A 20012-nucleotide genomic window follows, 5' to 3' on the forward strand; every position below is an offset into this window, starting at 1 on the left:
GATTAACATCACACAGCATTCTACTCATATTATACTGGCCAGGTAGCAGCCTTTAAAAATAAATTTATATTGCAGTCACTTTCAGTCCTACATTGCAAGTTAATTCTCTGCCCTCAAATTTTCAAGTTACCACACATTTAAAGAAAAAAAAAAGAGCTCAAATAACTTTAAAAATTAGAGACTGTTAAAATCAGCTAGTCTAAGCTAATGCGTAACAACCCAAGCAACTTTCACGTAAACGTTAGCAGCACTGACTCTAATCATGTGAAAAAAAAAAAGGTGCAGCTCCTAGAAAGGTTTCACAGAATTAGGTAACTTTCCTCCAGGATTCATTACTATTATTTTTTATAAGTGTCACATGTTGCTGAAGCCTGCTGCTTTAGGTCAGGAAGCTGACTAAAAATGACACCTACCATAATAGTTCTGTTCATATGCAGTATACTTACCTTCCAGGTGTCGTCTTTGATGGTCTAGCATGACATCCTTCCTGTAGAACATCTTATTGCAGATTTCACATGCAAACTTCTTATCCCCATGCTTTTTCTTGTGTTTGGAAAGATTACTGTTTGTAGAAAAGAATCTGAAACACATCTCACACTGGAATGTCTTGTCATCTGTAAGAGAAACCATGTAGGACTTTACAGAGGAAAGCAGGTTTTGTGTGTTTGTGAGACAGGTAGTTCTTTTTTAGACCTGAATTTTAACATAAAATACATCATTATATGTAGGAGGATTGAGGAGGGAAATGCAGAAGCATGTATTTTTCTTTTACTTCAAGATTTGTCTTCCCATTAAAAGCATAATAAACATCAAACAACATATCACGTTTAATTTTGCCACCTATGAAATTAAGTATCACTGGAATGTACTGGAACATTTTTTTCAAAAGCAATAGAAATGTATTATGTTAATTTGAACACTGGCTCTAGCATCATAACTTCCTCGCCTGGGCTATCTCCATTGTGGTCTAGCATACATTAAAATTACGGTTGGAGTTGACTGTGTAATACCTGCCAGTACAGTATACTCCAGAATAAAGTATAAAATCTCAAAAAGCAAACCATTACATGGTAATAGGGCTATGGGAAATTCACTTGATATTCAGCAGCTGAGACTTTTGTCAGAACATGACACCGTGGTGCTGTAGGTGGAATTTGCCAATGCTAAAGCAATCACAATGAAGTAACGGCTTGGTTTGTTAAATAGTAGAGCAAAAACTGCTGCTCATTTTGCTAACCGTCAACTCAAGAGACAGAAAATATGCTGCTGTCTTTGAATGAACACAAGACTGAGGTCACTCGGCATTATTTTCCATTCTACATATGGCTGAGTTTTTATACCAGCTGTACCCTCTAAAAGGAAATGAGAAAACCTACTTTGGATGGTGTGGAAGGGGCAATTGCCCAAGTGATTCTAAACCGAGAGTTATCACAGGTCTGTAAAAGTAATTGGGATGTCATTTTCTAAGCATAAGATCACTCAGCGCAACTAATACGAGTAACCACAAGGGATCGCTGTGGAAAAAAAGGACAAGTTCTAGTGATACCAAGAAAGAAGCATCTGTAGAGACTACTTCAAGTATAAAGAAAGTATGAAAAAGCAGAAGAGAACTCTACAATCATAGAATCATAGAATGGCCTGGGTTGAAAAGGACCTTAAAGATCATCTAGTTTCAACCCCCCTGCTCTGGGCAGGGTTGCCAACCACTAGAGCAGGCTGCCCAGAGCTGCAAAACCACAAAAACTATAATCCCAGAAAACTACAAACTATTGATAGTACTGGCTCCTTTTCCAGTTCCTCTATCTCAGAGAAAAGAGGCCAAACTTAGTTTCAGGAAAGAAAGTTAAACAGATGGTGACCGGGTAGCTGTGAACATACGAGTGAAATATTAGTTAGGCTTTTATATAGTTGAGCAGGAAATACTAAAAAATGCAATACATAAGTGGATGTGTTGCTCTACAGATTACTGTTTTAACTTCTGTTATCACAAGAGGTTTTGTGACGAAAGGGGGAAAGAGGGGGCAGGTTGCTTGTGGTGATGAAACAATCCAAATGCCTACTTCCCCTTTGCAGTTACTATACTGAGAGAGATTTGTAGACCTACCCACAAAACTGAGTAAAGATGAGAGGAAGCTGAACCGTTAGCCATTCTCACCTGTCCTGCAGTTATGGAATTCCAACGCGCTCTCTATCCGAAAGGCCTTTTCACATGTTGTGCACTTGTATCTGTACTCGTTGTCAACCTGAGGATTGCAAACAGTAAGTGTTTAAGAGGGGAAAAAGCCAAGTCATATCTGACAGAGAAATTCTGAATCTCAATTACTTTTTCTGTCTTTTCTAATTTTTCTTCCTTCAACAGGACGCTTAAATACACACTGACGAAAAATTCTAATGCTATATTATCATGCCATGTTTCTACATATGATCTCTATACAAAAAAAAAAAAAAAAAAAAAAGAACAGACAATGCACCTGTGTGCTTGTAACAGTCTTCCTGATAACCTCCCAGTCCGATATGGAGACAGAATTTTTGAAAAGCGAGATGTAATCTGACTCATCCTCTAGCTCCAAAGTAGATGTCAGGAATCAGAGAGCTTAGGACCTTGATGCCCAGCAAGAACAGAAATATTCACTGATAAGGCCCCACCACAGGTGTGTTAAATATTTATACGGCAGCAGCACTGAAGGGCCCTCATCAGCAGGCATGGCGCTGCTACTATAAGCACCACACATTTACACATCTGTTCACAGCCCTTACTGACACAGCCTTCACCCAGAGAGTTCACCCAGTAAATGATGCTATAAGTGGAGATAAATAAACCAGGACAGGCAAACAAGACTAGAATAGTCCTTTTTAATACAATAAACTGAATTCAGATCTCACTTCTAGGTAATGCAGGTCCAGCTAACTCCAGCTTCTCTTGCTGTAACAGATGCCTGAAAACAATTTTGTACAGAAAATTCAGACATGGAAAAGGACTTCCATGCTCCAAAGCGTGTCCACACTTCCCAAACTAATCCATTGTTGTAACAGAAAATGTTACCTCTCCCTATCAGTCTTGTCTCACTTATAAGAAATTCACAGATATCCGCTCAAATGTAATTGACCCAAACTCGCCCACTAGCACCTGGATGCCCATGGTACATTTTCACCTAACCTCAGAAAAAGCCCGCTAGTCATTTCCACTCACTTCGTTCCTGCTGTGCTTGTACGAAACATGCTGCTTCAAGCTCTCCTTACGGCTGAACAGCTTTGCGCATTCCTCACATTTAAATAGTTTGTCACCTGAGGGGATCAATCAAGATAAAAAAAAAAAAGTCAGAGACTGATAATCATCAACTCTAGGCAAGACAGAGGAAACCAATGCACAAGCAACTGCAAATAAACAGGCTAGGGATGAGAAGTTTTAGTAATTCAGGAGATCCAAATAATGGATTTTGACCTTTTCCATTCTAGTGCAGTTTACCTACTGACAACAATTTTGTTTGGTTCCCCCCAACCTTTTTGAAATTGTTATTTTTCACAGAATCCTTAAAAGCAGGTCATGCACCCCTGGAACTGCAGATCACAGGTCAAAAAGCACTCCGCTGGTATTTACACATCAATGTGGACCATGAGCCTGTGAAGATGGGGGACTGTGTGTATGTAAAGGGAAGAACAGTTTTGGAAAAGCCATCACATCCTTGTCTCTGCTTATAATATGTTCCTAAATTCAGATTGTAAATACTCAAATTTCAACTCCCAACTTTTATCTTCTCATGCATAAATTAAAGAGGTCTCTAGAGGAAGTTTAAAAAAAAAAAGCAACTCTATTAAGATTATGCATACCAATATCTAAGAATAGTTTAAATGCTTTACTCAAAGGTGGAACCAACGAGAGACAGAAGCAATACGCAAGCGAGGCAAAAGGCAAACCCACCATGAGAACGGATGTGCCTGCTGAGGTTGCTGCTGTTCTGGAAGATCTTACTGCAGATACTGCACTGATAGACTCGTTTGTGCTCCCCGAGTTGTTTTATCAGCTTCCGCCGTATACCATGTCTACTGGAGAGAATTAAACTTCTTTTGAGGGACATGGTGTTTTGGTGATGAGCAAACCTACTGGATCAGAGAAAGAAAGGCAGGGACTGAAAGGTATCCCACAGGTTGCAAGAAAGTCCCACGAGCTGGCAAAAGCTAGGAGAGTGTTATGCTCAGCTTCTGGCAGGAGAGGGAGTGCTGGAGCTTCATCCTTGAGAAGGTGACCTCTTGGCCACCCACTGGTAGCAGCAGATGTCAGAAAGCAGCTCGCTCCAAATTAACTTCACCCAGGATGAAAAAGAAAAAAAGCAGCAGCCACCAGCCCCAGAGATCGTCTTTTCAGGCCTCTCAGAGCAGCATAAAGGATCTGTTCTGCTTATTCTCTAAAAACATTAGCAGTACTTCGGCTTAGAGATCTGGGCAGTTTTCATGCAAAAAGCGTGTATGACGGGAAGGCAGTTGGGCACCAAGAAGCAATACTGTTCTATCTCCCAGCACAACCACCAGTTGGAATGCATTTTTGATGGTTCTCTATCTGGTAAGAACTTCAGTATATAGCATTACTAGCTAATTTTCAAACACCAAAGACTTTATCATACTAAAAAAAAAAGAAAAAAAAAATCATTCAAAAATACAGGTTTATCAAGCCGGAAAGACATAAAAGAATTTAAATCAGTCAATGATATTTAGCAGTCTCCCTAAGGTTCTGGTATACATAAATTTTCCCTTCCTAATGCTCTAAGTCTGAAGTATCGTGCACATGAATCAGTATGAAGTCATTTATGAGTTAAGATACAAACCAGACTGAATAATAATGGTTAGCTTTTTTTTTTTAATGCCAAAACCTCTTTGCCTGCTTTATCACCAACATTCAACAAGAGTAATATTTCACTGTGCAACTGGAAGAGGCTTTGGTATCACACTGAATGAAACCATTAAGATGACAGAAAATTAAATTCCCATGGTTTATATTCTAACCTTCTAGCACAATTATTTCACCAACTGTGCATCATCCTACAGTGCTCGATCCAGCTTTGTGGCTCTTCTAGTGGCAGCACCATGCAGTTTTATACTAATGAAAAACAGCATCTGTGGGCTCAGTGTTTGAGCAGAGCTGTTACACGCTACTTAGACTCAATTAAGCCCGAGAGGAAATTCTGCATCCCAGAACACTTACTTTGTGACTGAACTGATGCTGTTTGTGGTGCTAGGCATCTTTCCTAAAACCAATTCCATAATCCTCTCTTCTGCAGCTGAAGGCAGGGCTACCTCATCCGGCGGGACTTCAGTCGCAGTGTCAGCTACACGTTCCGCTGCAAACACATCATAAAAATGCAGTGTTAAAGTGGAGAGCTTGAAAGGAAACCTTAATTGCAGGAATTTGCTTTTGTAATGACATGTGGCACTGAACTAGGATCCTTGACAAGTAACTGATTGCAAATGAGTAGGTAGTACTTTCAAGACAGAAAGGGGCTACTGAATCACAGGTAGGCTGTAGCCAACATCTCTTCTGACGGTGCAATTTCTTACCTTTCCAGCCTACTACTACAGTTGACTATGCCTTGCAAATTCCTACCAGAACTTCCCTTAAAGGAACGTAAGACCCTGAAAAAAGCCCCCTCCAGGAATACACTGAAAGGCAGAGAGAGGAAGCTATCTCTTCTTGAGGGGGAAGATGCTTTCTCTCCTGTTCCTTCTTGCAGGATGCTATGCAGTTCTCTCTATTCCTAAAATTGTTGAAGGAGAATGCAGGTAATCTAAGCACAGATGTTGCAACCTTTACTGTAGACATGGACCTTGCAGATAATTAACATCGGTTTGTAAATCATCTGCTTTAATGATCTGCCTAAAAACGTCCACCCTGACTGTGCTTTACTTTTTAGGCCTTTCTGAAAACTAAAGACATATGAGGGGAACATGTACTCAGCATTGTCTTAAGTTTTGTCTTACCTGCAGGCTCCTTCTCTTCAACAACGACAAGGGGTGTTTCTGCTTTTGCTGTTTTGGGCTTTCTTCCCCGTCTGGCTTTCCTCCTTGAGTCTGTACTGGCACTAGCTGCATCACAAACCACTGGCGGATCCGTGGGGGGAGTCTCTGTTGCTTTCTCTGCAACAGCCTCATTTTGGCTGGCTTGGGGAGCACCTTTAGCTTGTTCCAGGTGACTCAGCAAGTGCTCTGGATAGATGGAAAGAACAAGAGAGTAAAGAGGAAAGAAACCGCCATGAAATCCCCCAAGTGATAGATCTAGCTGAAGCCTGTCAATCAGGTCGACCTCATTTAACAGAGACTCACTTCAAGTTATTTCAGAAGCAGTCACAATACCATCCTAACTAAAAGCATACGGTCTATTAAACAACCAAACAATTACTAACATGGACTGCAATTTTTAAGAGATTTGTTAGATATAACTGGAAATAGGCTGTGTCCCTGACAGTGTGTACCTTTTTCCAAAAACCCAAGTTACTTAGCAGCCTAAGTTCTCTTTTCAAAAATAATTTCTCAAATGGTCAGAGCTCTTAAATATTTTAAATTCTTTAGAAGACTGAATAAAACAGCTGGAAATGAAATGCAGAGAAAAGGAACCCACATATTTCATTACCTTTACTACATCTGTGATATAAATACCAGACAGACAGTATCATTAAGTCTAAGCTGACGTCGCTGATGTTATAGACCATTCAGGCAGTTTCCTGTCCTTGATATTCCTAATGCTCACATCATCTTCTAGACAATAATTTTATTTCTTCTAGATTCAATATCACAATTGTATGCCTAGAGATTGCCTGCTGCCACATCAATAACATCATTGTTTTACCTTTCGCAAACAATTTTTACACAAACATATAAGACCTATTTTTACACGAATATATAAAACCTTTATCTTAGTGCATCGTGGATGAGGACATGGCTTTGCAGCCTTGTGCTCTGGGAGAACAGAACTCTCCTAACGCTCCTCAGTACTCTGGCATCAATTTCTAACACTCCTTACCTGTCAGCAGCTGAGGCTCTTGGAAAGCAGAAGAACAGACTTTACACGTCCACTGGCTAGACTCTGCTTCTGCAGCTCCGCTGCCTTCTGAAGCGTTCACTAAATCACAAGAAGAAATAGTTTAAAGCTTTGAAAATGTGAAAAATAAGTAGTAAATCCCCGTAGCCTTGTTCCTCTTGCAGTGACTCCCTGCATACCACAACGTATGACTTAAGCAGTAAGTGGCCCACAGAGGCAACTGCTTAATTTTGAACTTCCCAGCTATATTCCCACCAGCAGACCAAACAAAACAAGTAGTCACATGCCTGTTACACGTGCAATTCACGAGAAACTTAAGTATGATTTATTCTCTGGGACCACTTTGGGATCTTCCAGACATAAATACTTGAAAAGTCAAAACAGATGAGAACACCGAACAGAATCCAAATGGCTGCACGGAAGAACATTGGTGCTCTTGTAAGGACCCGAGGGTCCCTTTATCACTTTCTAAAGAACAGCGATGATCAAAGACACGATACAAATCAATTTTTAGCAATGGAGCTACCGGTGCTCTTCTGGGTCAGTTGAGGACAGAAGCGGAGAAATCCTCCTTGCTCTCTCTGAAGAGCATCACAGACTAAGAGTATTTGGATTAACAGACGTTAAGGGTGAGAACAATAAAAACCTGGTTTTGAGTGGTTTCATGAACTGGATGTTCTATCAGACTACTGTATCAGCATTTTAACTAGCATATCAGCTAACAAACACACATGAAGATATTAGGACGAAAATGGATCTGGAATTGGAAAAAAAGGTTACTTTGTTCACAGTCCCTTGTCCTTCACTCTTTGGATGACCTGTCTGAATTTGCCAAGTATCTGGTAAGTCTGGACTGGTTCACAGAATTTTTGACACACAAAGCTGAATATTCCACAGTACACAAGAATTGCCCAGGAAAGTAGGATGACACTGTAATTAGATTGAGTGAATGCCAGTGCAAAAAATTCAAACTGTACCTCAGTTTCTGCCACAGATTTCCTGTATGACAGTAAGCAAGTCAGTTAATCTTTCTGCCTAAGGACCCCATCTGTAATGGGATGATAAAAATACTTCCTCCTTCTCACTCTTGGCTCTTGAACCAAAATAAAAGACTCTCCGAGGCAGAGATCGTTCCCTGCTACAAACACGTTCAACATTCTGCACTACACACATCAGACCTCATCCACACTGTAATAAATACATAAAAAATGACTCGATAATTCAAAAACAGAACTTCCTTCTCCACAGGCTATGAAAAGAACTTCTTGAGAGCTTTGTCCAGGAGGCCAAAGACAGCAAACCTGAACCCCCAAGTTCTGCATAACTTAAAGGTCAAATTGGTAAACAACATGTAAGCTAAGCTATTGGATCCATATCATGATGTTGCTGGCTGGTAAAAGTGAAAAGCCACCATCTGCAAAACGGAAATCTGTCTTGGAAAATTATCTCTGGTTTTCACTTCCCTTGCTCCTTTTACCTACCTCAAACCTAGAGACCCTAGGTACTACGTGTACTGGTTTGCCAGGGAGAGTCATGTCCTGCATAGGTTCCCACTTCTTCAGGCTTCCAGGGTTAAGCAAAGACCTGTCAGTTGCCAGAAGCTTTGCAGGACTTGGGGCCAGCAGTCAGAATCAAAATAAGCATATTTTGTTTTGTAAACACCAAAACACTACAACAGTGGGAACACTTTAAGGCTCCTGCAGTGTAAACAGTACACAGTTTGTTTCTGTTGAAGCTGGACTTTCAGACAGTAGTGTTAGGGATGTAGAAAGGGCTGTTCAAATTCTTCACCATTTTTTTTTCAGGAGAAACCAGTTATGCTAAACTGAAAGGCAACTGCCCAGCCAGCTCCATCTTTCAGCTGTGACAGCATCCAGGTAAACTTGAACCTCTTCTGACTAAGTACACACCTGCAACAATCTCCTCCTCTTCTCCTGACTACTTTTAACACTAGTAAGCAAAACTTCGCAAACCAACCTTCTCAAAGAAGAGACCCAGAATACTTTCTTTTGATCCTGATCTCCAAACTATGTACTCCGAGTTTACTTCAAGGCAAGGCGAGGCAACTCGTGTTAGACAGCTTCTTAATTGCATTGTTCTCTTATCAGAGATTACAGAGGAATTGCTTCATAATCAATCTTGGGGACTAAGCTTCTGTGACACCACTAGTTGTTTCCTGACCTTGTGTTCTTTGCCAATAGTATCTGTATTGCTCATAAATTTACCTAAATCTGAGTTTCTGTCAGCAAATACAGTCTGAATTCTTCTAGACTTCTGGTATCACTGTAATTTAGGGATGGGCAGCATTCTTGTCGTTTCCAAACAGCACTGTTCTTACACTCACATTCTCATGTTTTCTTCTAGCACCTGACCATTTGAACTATTACAGTTTGCAAAGAAAGTCTGCAGATTTTCTTTAGAATTGCCCCCACCAAACCTTAACCACCTCCAAAGTCAGAAGCAGTTACGGTTTTCATGAAAATCATCTGCCTAAAGGTCTTTTTGTCCCTTCTGGCCTTTTTTGAACCTGCCTATGTGTTTTAAGCAAAGTGCCCATGAAAATAAAAAGAAAAATCTAGACTTTCAAACCCTCTATGTTAGTATTTGCTGAATGTTACATAACCACGGTATCTGCAGAGAAATGGTACACCCAGCAGCTCTGTAGATCTGTATCTACCCTCTTTAGATCTATATCTACCCTCTTTCTCTCAAAAATAACATAACCTTGCATACCTGCTGGATCAGCTACTGGTATGCTGGATTTTTTCGTTTTTTTATGGGGGAAGACAGCAGTCGAAGGCTTTGAAGAGACTTTGTTCCCCTCTTTATCATATTCCATCACTACCAAGCACATATCTGTGGAGAGGAAAAACAGTTCCTTTTCTTTACTTTCCAGACCCTTTGATTCTCCTCCTCTGTACTGACAGCAGCACGCATAGTCACAAAGTTTTGCCTAACAGCAGGCCTGCAAAACACATTCTCATGTAAAATCCTAACCAGGACATTTTTATGCCTGGATTTGCATAAATGCCTTTGATGTTATGGAGTATATAGTGAAAGTGCTGAAGACAGAAAGCAGGACATACCTAAGCTTTTTACCTAAATATTTTTAAATACCCATTTGCACAGACTGTATACATGAGAATGGGTTGAAAATACATGAATGGGTTAAACTAAATAGGAAAAAGATGAAACCACTCAATTAATACCAACTGAAAACATCTTAGAATTTACAAACATGTTAACAGGACTGATTGAGCATTCAAGACTGTGCTCACCACCAAGATCAGCCATAAAGCAAGCTATTGGCATTGGCCTCTCCCCAAGACATTTGTCACCCCAAATTATACTCAGCATAGCGATAACACTGTATAAGGAGTACTCCCAGCTCAACAACGTAAAGAAATTGCCCTTGCAATGCTAAAGGATCATGCCCTTTAGCTGTAGAAATGCAAAAGTAGAAGAAAACCGAGGGGGCAGAGGAATAAAAGGCTTCTGGCAGTTCTAATTCGGACTGTAATAAATCTGCTGCTTTTCTTTGCCAGTGCACAATCATGTGGAATGGCACCTCACATCTGAACTTACTTCTTTCTAGTAGCTTTCACGTGAGACTGCATAAGGTAAAATTAGTTTTAACTGTGCAACAGTTCTGAGCAAAACCAAAACATTTTCACTACAATTGTTAAAAAAAAAAAAAAAGGGCTTCTTCAACAAATCTGCATATGTTTGGACATACACTGACACCTGAGCCCCTTTACTCTTGTACCCTGAAGTGCTTCTGATGCAACTACCAGTTACTTAGTTAAGAACTATTTATCCAGGTTGTTGAGCCTGAAGAGGCCAAATCATCAACTAGGTCATCTGTTTTCAAAAACTCAGATATACCATGGTGAAGAACCCATGCTTTCTTCGTGTAAGGCAACCACATACGCAGGTTAGCCTGACTCTAAAGGCTAACATATTCAAGGTCAAGGCCTATTCAATAAACAGCACTGTCAACTACAACTATCAGTCCCTATCAGGACTGGGCCCTTAGGAAGGAAAAAAGGCCCCCACACATACCATTGGCAATACTAGAGACCTGCTTCAGCACTGGCTTTTCCATTTTTTTGGCGTAAAAAGCTGCATACCACACTCGCAGCTCAGTTCCTGGTGGGATGTCCCGGGACGTGGTGAAGTAAATATCATTATCGTGCTGGAAGGCAGTTAAATTTTGATGTTCGTGCTCAGTGGCTGGCCGCACCATCATCATCCAGTTGCAATCATCTTCATTTGAGGTGTCAAAGTAAACCAGGGGCCCATCCTTCTGGAACACCTACCAAGCAAATTATACATGCAATAAAACCATAACTAATAATGCAAAGTTAAGAATTTATACTTTGTGCTTTGTAATGGCTTTATATTCAGCGTACATCAGAGATGAAGCAAGCCTCAACACGTGCATGCATCAGGCATGTATCATGTATCAGTCTCATCTTCAGATGAGTAAGTCTGAGACAGACTACCAGGGGCAGCATGGGAACAAAGAGAACTTCTATCCCCAGAAGTCTTGCTATAGCCACTAGTTTTCCAAAAAATTTGAATGACTGTATATAGGTAAACAGTGTGGAATCCAAACAGCACACTGGGAAACACCCATCAGCCCACGTCCCGTCTCTAAATCTTTGCTGCTGAGTCATGCATTACTGAATTACATTTTTACTGTGGCATTTCTCCCACCAAACCTTTTCAAGAGATAAATAACGCAAATGCAAGACAGACGAAAATGCATTTATTCTGCATGTTCCATAAGAATAACGCACATGCCATGACTAAGCAAACAAAATCAAATTGAAGGGAGTTATTAAAAAAAAAAGAAATGAACTGCCATTGGCATGACACTTCCTATATCATCACATTTAGGTGACAGACAAGCAGTTTTGCTGACAGTATTCTGGCTCTATCTCCTATAAGAACATTAACTCCAAACACGCAGAAGAAGCCTCTAGATCAGTTCTTCTGCATCTTGTCCACAGAATGCTCGTTTAGGTAGACTGGTATAGGGCACGCCTAAAAGATGTCCCAAATTACCACCACCATTTTTTTTCCGTAGTAGTGGATAGCATAAAATCATCATGGGTAAAACAGACTCTCTTTAATTGCTTTACACATGCCGTATCTTACCTTCAGTGGAAAAACTGATTCTTTTTCAAGCTTGGCAACTCTCTTGGATTCAAATGGGCCAAACTGCGTACGTTTCACTAGCTGTGTCAAAGCAAATACTCCTTCAGTCCCATCTTCCAATTGTCTTATCTCCAAATTAGAAGGCAGAGATGATCTAAGATTGAAGAGAGAATTGAGTTATATATGGGATAAAACTGCAGGAACCCATCGAAGGAAGATGTCAGCATCTATTTCTCCAGTCTCTGGGGATAGAAGATAGTTTTCTGTCAAAATACCCTGATTTCCATGAGGATTTATAAACAGAGGAGAAAAACTACCAGCAGTGGAGGAGGGCCAAATCCGCAATTACTTGAGAGTGCTCAAGCAATATAAGTCCAAAGACCCAACAGGGTGCACCTGAGGGTGCAAGGGAGTGGTCCAGTACCGCAGTGAAGCTGCTCTGTGTCATCTTTGAAAGAAAGACCCTCGGCATCAGGGGAGGTCCCTGGTGATTAGAGAAAGACAAATGTTGCACTCTTCTTCAAAAAAGAGAAAAAGGAACTACAGGTCAATCAGCCTCGCTTCAGTCCCTAGGAAAATCATGGAGCAAGACACTTTGGGAGGTATTCATGGGCACATGACGAGCATGCACTGGTTAAGTGAAATCCACACCTGACAAACCATTTGTCATCTAGGATAAAATGACCTGGTTCATGGATGAAGGAAGAGCACTGGACGTCATTTCCCTTGACTTTAGCAAGGCTTTCAACACGATCTCTGACCATGTTATTGTATCCAAGCTGGGATGTTATGGTCAAACACCAAATACAGCCTTGATTTTTCAGCTCTGTGCTAGCAAATGAAAATCTAAATATAATCAGATAGGCTACTGACTAGAACTTGACACTGGCTGATCTGCTTTCCTATCTAGATGAAGAGAAATACAGAACGATTACAATCTTAGTGATAAGCAAATGAACTGAAAAAAACTGCTTTCAGTTTTAGTAACAGAACATGCAATGTTACAGTCGGTAAAGTTCAGGAGACGTTTCTTAATGCTATTTTTCTAACCATATAGCATTTATTTTATCTTTTCAGCGGGACAGAGGAAAACAACCATCATGTGGTTATGCAACTAGACAGGGTGTTAAGAGATTCATATCCAGTTTGTGGTTAGACTTGCCCTCAACCTCAGACAAATCACTCTCTCAGATACTGTTCCCCAGATGTAAAATAAATTACATCTTGTTTCAATTACATTTCTTGTTTCCCTTTCTTATCCTACCGGTTTTCGGCTGTAAACTCTTCAAGAAAATAAATACATTTTTTTGTAACATGGTCATTTTTAAATTCTGCTTTTAAATCCAGCTGCCAACGCTTCCACTAGGAAACACCTATGCACCTGTGTGTTCAAAAAGGCTGAAAACCAGTGCACACGCCATAATCACAAGCATTCACAATTGGAAGATCTGGACACTACTGCAATCCTCCACCATACAAAGAAACAAGAGTATTAAATCACAAGGCAACAACAACAAAAAGCCCAACCATTAAAGGTACAAAATCGTAGTTTAACTTGTCACTGAATCCGTTTAGTATAGGTTGGAGTTACTGCACCGCCTAGTTTGTGACCAGTTTTTAGAAAAGCACCTCCATCACCAGTTTCATAGAATCACAGAATCACAGAATAGCCCGAGTTGGAAGGGACCCATAAGGATCATCGAGTTCAACTCCTGGCACCACACAGGTCTACCCAAAAGTTCAGACCGTGTGACTAAGTGCACAGTCCAAACTCTTCTTAAACTCCAACAGGCTTGGTGCAGGGACTGCTTCCCTGGGGAGCCTGTTCCAGTGCGTGACAACCCTCTCAGTGAAGAACCTCTTCCTGATGTCTAGCCTAAACCTCTCCTGCCACAGCTTGACACCATTCCTGCGATACCATTCCTACAGGCATTTCAAAATTACCCTCACGTCCAAAGCAACTCTACTGTCAGGGATGTTACAACAGTAGCCCCCATGAACACTGGTTGCCTAAGTTTGTTTTTTGAGGATTTTCAGCCACAGGAAGCTGACGTCTATCAGGAACTTACACTGGACTGCTGGACTTCCTGAAGGCTCGGAGAAATGACTACTGCTCATGCACACATCCAGCAAATGTACACCCTGGGACACAAAGAGCATCCTGCCCATGCGGAGAGGGGTCATGGCACACGTGCAGCTGATCCAGCACATCAGATGTTTGTTACAAAATGATCCTGGGAAGACACAGTATGGCTTGCATAGCCAGAACATGTCAGACTTGCTGCCCACATGCCCATGGTTTCTGTCTGTGACTTTCCAAGAAATACAGAAGCTTCATAAAGTACCTGAGCTGGTGGAAGGGGATGGGGAGCAGGATGTGGCCCTCGCTATCCATGAGGAAATGGTTGGCGACCTGCTACAACACTTGGATGTACGCAAGTCGATGGGGCCGGATGGGATCCACCTGAGAGTACTGAGTGAACTGGCGGAGGAGCTGGCCAAGCCGCTTTCCATCATTTATCGGCAGTCCTGGCTATCAGGGGAGGTCCCAGTCGACTGGCGGCTAGCAAACGTGACACCCATCTACAAGAAGGGCCGGAGGGTAGACCCGGGGAACTATAGGCCTGTTAGCTTGACCTCAGTGCCAGGGAAGCTCATGGAGCAGATTGTCTTGAGGGTCATCACATGGCACTTACAGGGCAACCAGGCGATCAGGCCCAGTCAGCATGGGTTTATGAAAGGCAGGTCCTGCTTGACGAACCTGATCTCCTTCTATGACCAAGTGACGAGCTTGGTGGATGAGGGGAAGGCTGTGGATGTGATCTACCTTGACTTCAGTAAGGCTTTTGACACCATTTCCCACAACATTCTCCTCAAGAAACTGGCTGCTCGGGGCTTGGACTGGCGTACGCTTCGTTGGGTTAAAAACTGGCTGGATGGCCGGGCCCAAAGAGTTGTGGTGAATGGAGTCAAATCCAGTTGGAGGCCGGTCACTACTGGAGTCCCCCAGGGCTCAGTTCTGGGGCCGGTCCTCTTTAATATCTTTATCGATGACCTGGATGAGGGGATCGAGTGTACCCTCAGTAAGTTTGCAGATGACACCAAGCTAAGTGCGTGTGTCGATCTGCTCGAGGGCAGGAAGGCTCTGCAGGAGGATCTGGATAGGCTGGACCGATGGGCTGAGGTCAGCTGCATGAAGTTCAACAAGGCCAAGTGCCGGGTCCTGCACCTGGGGCGTAACAACCCCAAGCAGAGCTACAGGCTGGGAGATGAGTGGTTGCAAAGCTGCCTGGCAGAGAAGGACCTGGGAGTACTGGTTGATAGGCAGCTGAATATGAGCCAGCAGTGTGCTCAGGTGGCCAAGAAGGCCAACAGCATCCTGGCTTGCATAAGAAGCAGTGTGGCCAGCAGGTCTAAGGAGGTGATTGTCCCCCTGTACTCGGCTCTGGTGAGGCCGCACCTCGAGTACTGTGTTCAGTTTTGGGCCCCTCGCTACAAGAAGGACATGAAGGTGCTCGAGAGAGTCCAGAGAAGGGCAACGAAGCTGGTGAGGGGTCTGGAGAACAAGTCTTATGAGGAGCGGCTGAGGGAGCTGGGCTCGTTCAGCCTGGAGAAGAGGAGGCTCAGGGGCAACCTTATCGCACTCCACAGGTACCTTAAAGGAGGCTGTAGAGAGGTGGGGGTTGGTCTGTTCTCCCACGTGCCTGGTGACAGGACGAGGGGGAATGGGCTAAAGTTGCGCCAGGGGAGTTTTAGGTTGGATATTAGGAAGAACTTCTTTACGGAAAGGGTTGTTAGGCATTGGAATGGGCTGCCCAGGGAGGTGGTTGAGTCACCATCCCTGGAGGTCTTTAAAAGACATTTAGATGTAGCCCTTAGTGATATGGTTTAGTGGAGGACTTGTTAGTGTTAGGGCAGAGGTTGGACTAGATGATCTTGGAGGTCTCTTCCAACCTAGACGATTCTGTGATTCTGTGATAAAGCTTATGAAGCCCATTGAACTCACTTCCCTTTTTGGGATCTGTGCTGCATCGTCATGATAGTTGTTTCTCCTCCTTAGCAAAAGTCCCACATTCTACACATTAATGTGAATTTTGCTTATAACGCCAGATTTCTTTTCTCTGTAAAAAATACACTACTCGCTGTTGTTTTCTCCTACTAGGTTTAGCCTATTTGTTTCTTTTGGCAAGCATGACTGTTTCTGCTGCGCTGTCGTAGGCTTACTGACAGGAGTATTACCCATAACCATTCATACAGGCTCACAATAATGAGAACAACTTGTTTTGCTTCTCAGTGGAGGAATTACAGAGGTTATACCAAGCAGGAGGATACAACCATTCACAGCCCTGGGAAACCCTTCTGTGCTTGTCTGAAGCCTGTATGGTACATCTGAGGAGAGGAACGAGCTGCAGGTACTCGACCAAGACATCACCCCATCTGGCGCTATCTCACTTTTTGCCAGAAACTTAAGCAAAGAAGCCAAGTCCCAATGAGCAGCAAGTTATTGTTTGGCTTCAATTCAGTAGAGCACTTAAGTTTATGCATCAGTTTTTCTACTTCCCTATCAAGGCTGTGTCCTTTTCATAGACTGGGACTTCACTTCTCAGCTGTCAACGTTAACAACCCAGTAACAAGCAAATATGACTTGAAGAACTAACGTAAGTGGTTAGCCAGCAGTGACACAAACGCTCCTTACCTGGCCCTGCTCAACACAAAGGAGTCTTTGACTGTCACCACTGGGCCCAGCTCAGGACACTCTGAATCATGGTACTGCCCACAGTCCTCGCACCCTGCAAGGAAGCAGACAGCAAAGTTCATGGAAAATGCTGTTGTAGTACAGCTGCCTCTTTCAAGAGCCAAATACAAAATCTAGCACAAAGCAAAATACTTATCAAGACAGTGTTTTATTTATATTGATTAAAAGAATACGTATAACAGAACACTGAGGTGATAGCTGGCACCTATATAGGTGAGGTAATACACACTATGATCAGTACTATCAGTACACAACTGTTTAAATCTTCTCTCTGGGGAAAATAATTACCTTACATGCACAGGAAATATTCTGCTTAAAGATGGGATTATTCTTCTGATAAAGTGCCACGATGTCTAGCAGCCTGAGAAAACTGCATTACTCCCTTCATTAGAACCCAGGCTTTTAGAAACAGCTTGAATAGCATGGCCGTTTTAGAAATAAGAGACGCGAACCCTGTCCCCTGGCGCCAGTAGCAGAACCTGCGCAAGGCACGGAGGCAGAGCAGGCGCCGAGCACCCGATGCGCTCGCACTCCTCAGGCACGGCAGAGGCAGCGTCTGGCAGCGAGTTAGCAGAGCTCGGAGACAGCTTCTGGTGCCTTCCCAAACAAGCCGGCTGACTAAGCAATGCGCCGAGGCTACTCCTTAGCTCACTTTCAGCTCACCTCAATTAACTTCCAGTTTAAGTGTAAATTACTCAGACCTGAATGGCTCCTAAGAAATAACTTCCAGGCTGGGATGATTTGAAACTTTGTAAAATAAGCCAACTTAGCAGGATTTCAAACGCACATACACTGCTTCACGGTGAAAACCAGCTGTCAAACTGCCCTGCCCGGTCAGCTGCTGACGCAGCACAGGAGATGATCACACAGGGGTTATCTTCTTAGCGCTCCCCATTCACAAGGACAAGTCAGGCAACCCCAGCAAGGCTGCAAAGCAGAGGGTGGCTACACTTTGTTTGCGATGAGAACAAGAAAAAAGCAATTTCGTTCCACGGCATGCTCCCTCTGGTGAAGATAAACTGTACTCCTAACTGGAAACCTCTCCCTCCCAGTTTGTCTCACTGAACTAACAACTGGATCTCTTCTAAGACGAGGAAAAGGGATCCCAAGATACACAACACAGCTCCCTGTTGGTTGTGCTGTTTGTTTTCCTTTTTCTCCTGGCAAAAAACCACAAGAGCTTAGCAGTGAAAATCCACATACACTTCACAAATGGCAGGGCCAGATCATGCAAGCCCCAAGCCCAGCCACTGCTTCCCGCACAGCTCTTCGTGGTGCCTCCTGGTGAGCTAAGTCACAAAACAACCATTTTTTCCCCATCGGTTCATTTTTCAGCAGAAGGAATTTCCCAGCCCAGTTTGCCACACTGGGAGTGGCAGTTTACCATCCCACCATCCCACTCTTACGTGTGGCAAATTCAACTACCTGTAGCTCACGCTGCACTTAATATACTAATATAATCTGGGTTAAATGTAAATTTCCAACACCAAATAGGGTGGAGGAGCCACAGAGGAATGTGTAAAGGAGACTGCTGAAAAGAACCGGATTATCACCCGTGACGGGTTGTCACCACCAATGGGGACTGGAGGGAACAGCCGGAATGACAGCTTCTTAAACTGGCTTTGCTGCCAAAGGAAAGGAAGCACTTCGTTTGCTCTTCCCCTTATCTTTTGACGACACCGAAGCAGCCTTCACTTCTGCAAAAATAGCCACTGCACTGCTTCAACGAGCACTGCCCAAAACTACCGGTGGAAATAAGATATGTGTCTCTCGCTGCTTCATGGATGAACGATCAAAGCGGAGGGAACATGAGACTGACACGGTGTGGCACGTCTCAACATCCGAGGGATGCCTCGGAGCAGACAACCCCCACGGCTGGTTCCGCTCGCCATATGTGACGCCTTCAAGAGATTATGGCCGCGGGAGGAGTACAAAACTAAGCGAAACAGCATTTTGACTAAATGCCAAAATACCCTGGGGAGGGCAAGTTCTCAAAGTTTTATGAAAAATTTTCCCAAACTCTCCTATGTCTATGAAATACATATTCAGTGGCGTTAACTGTGGGAGTGCACAGTGTCATTTATAGCAACTCGCTTTTCCTGAACTTGAGCAGTCCCCATGTTCCATGGGAAAAACATACAAAGAACACAAGAAAGTTCAAGAAATTTTGTGACTTCTGCCTCCACTGGAAGATGAAAAAGGCCATGTGACACCATTAATCTACAATTAGGGAACAGTATCACATCCCCATCCTTTTTGGCATCTACCAGGGTCTTTTTATGAAAAGGAAGACACCGTAATCTCACCACTGGTATCTGCAACTCAACAAAAATTCCCACCAAATCATCATTGCTTTTTAAGGAGCCCCAATAAACATGTTGTAGAGGGAAGAGTTAGCTGCCATAAGGTCAATGCACAGCTGTGGAGCCATCAAGAGTGAAAGACTGTGGATTCGTATCACCGAAGACATGGGCTCCGTTCTGCTCTTCCCAGATCGGATCCACAACGCCCAAGTCCCCTCTGCTCACACTTGTGTGAGTGAACTCTGCATCTTCTAACCCTTTCCCACCGTAGCATCAGATCTTGCACGTCCAGATGGGTGACAACCAGAGGGGTTAGGATGGGAAGCAAGCCTGCAGCTGAGGTCCACCAAGCACAGGCTGCTGCCCGCTGTACCCCTGTGGCACACCAGCCCCTCTTCATGCTCCGTGCTCTCGTCGTCCCAGACCCCGGGGCACGGAGCCCAGGCTGGCACACTGGGTTACACGGCAGGAGGAGACCACAAAGCTGAGCTACGAAGTGCTAGCTGAGCCACCGGAGCACAAAACCATAGTGAAAGGCATCAGCGAGACCCGTCAGGTCAGGCAGTGAGCACATCTCACACTGGGCTCATCCTCAAAGATTAACCAGCCCGCATCCTCCTGCTGGGGGGACAGACCTTGAGCTGGGGCTACAGGTCAGAGCTCCCCGAGCAAAGCCCTGGCTGCCAAAGCTGGCAGTATAAGCACAGGGCTTAGACTAGTCCCTGGCAAGCCCCGAGCCTTCAACCACACTTATTTCAGCCAC

At 43.3% G+C, this 20012-nt stretch overlaps 1 protein-coding gene across 14 annotated transcripts in view; it reads right to left on the bottom strand.

Moving 5' to 3' along the window:
• The window catches only part of PRDM15 (PR/SET domain 15), a 40560-nt gene that overhangs the window by 15873 nt on the left and 4675 nt on the right, over positions 1-20012 (bottom strand). For 5 of the 14 annotated variants that reach the window (XM_080577645.1, XM_080577635.1, XM_080577642.1 and 2 more), the window contains 11 exons: positions 16887-16980; positions 12191-12344; positions 11090-11342; positions 9761-9883; positions 7010-7108; positions 5971-6195; positions 5198-5333; positions 3920-4101; positions 3191-3285; positions 2156-2243; positions 447-614 (listed from right to left, as the gene is read on the bottom strand). In XM_080577645.1, coding sequence (XP_080433771.1) covers positions 447-614; positions 2156-2243; positions 3191-3285; positions 3920-4101; positions 5198-5333; positions 5971-6195; positions 7010-7108; positions 9761-9883; positions 11090-11342; positions 12191-12344; positions 16887-16980 — 1617 coding nt within the window. Of the gene's footprint in view, positions 1-446; positions 615-2155; positions 2244-3190; positions 3286-3919; positions 4102-5197; positions 5334-5970; positions 6196-7009; positions 7109-9760; positions 9884-11089; positions 11343-12190; positions 12345-16886; positions 16981-20012 lie in introns of those variants that run through there. The other 9 variants (XM_080577639.1, XM_080577638.1, XM_080577637.1 and 6 more) reach the window with 7 other exon arrangements.

The sequence above is a fragment of the Anser brachyrhynchus genome (genome assembly GCF_964034855.1).
Source record: "Anser brachyrhynchus genome assembly, chromosome: 1".
Taxonomy (NCBI): domain Eukaryota; kingdom Metazoa; phylum Chordata; class Aves; order Anseriformes; family Anatidae; genus Anser; species Anser brachyrhynchus.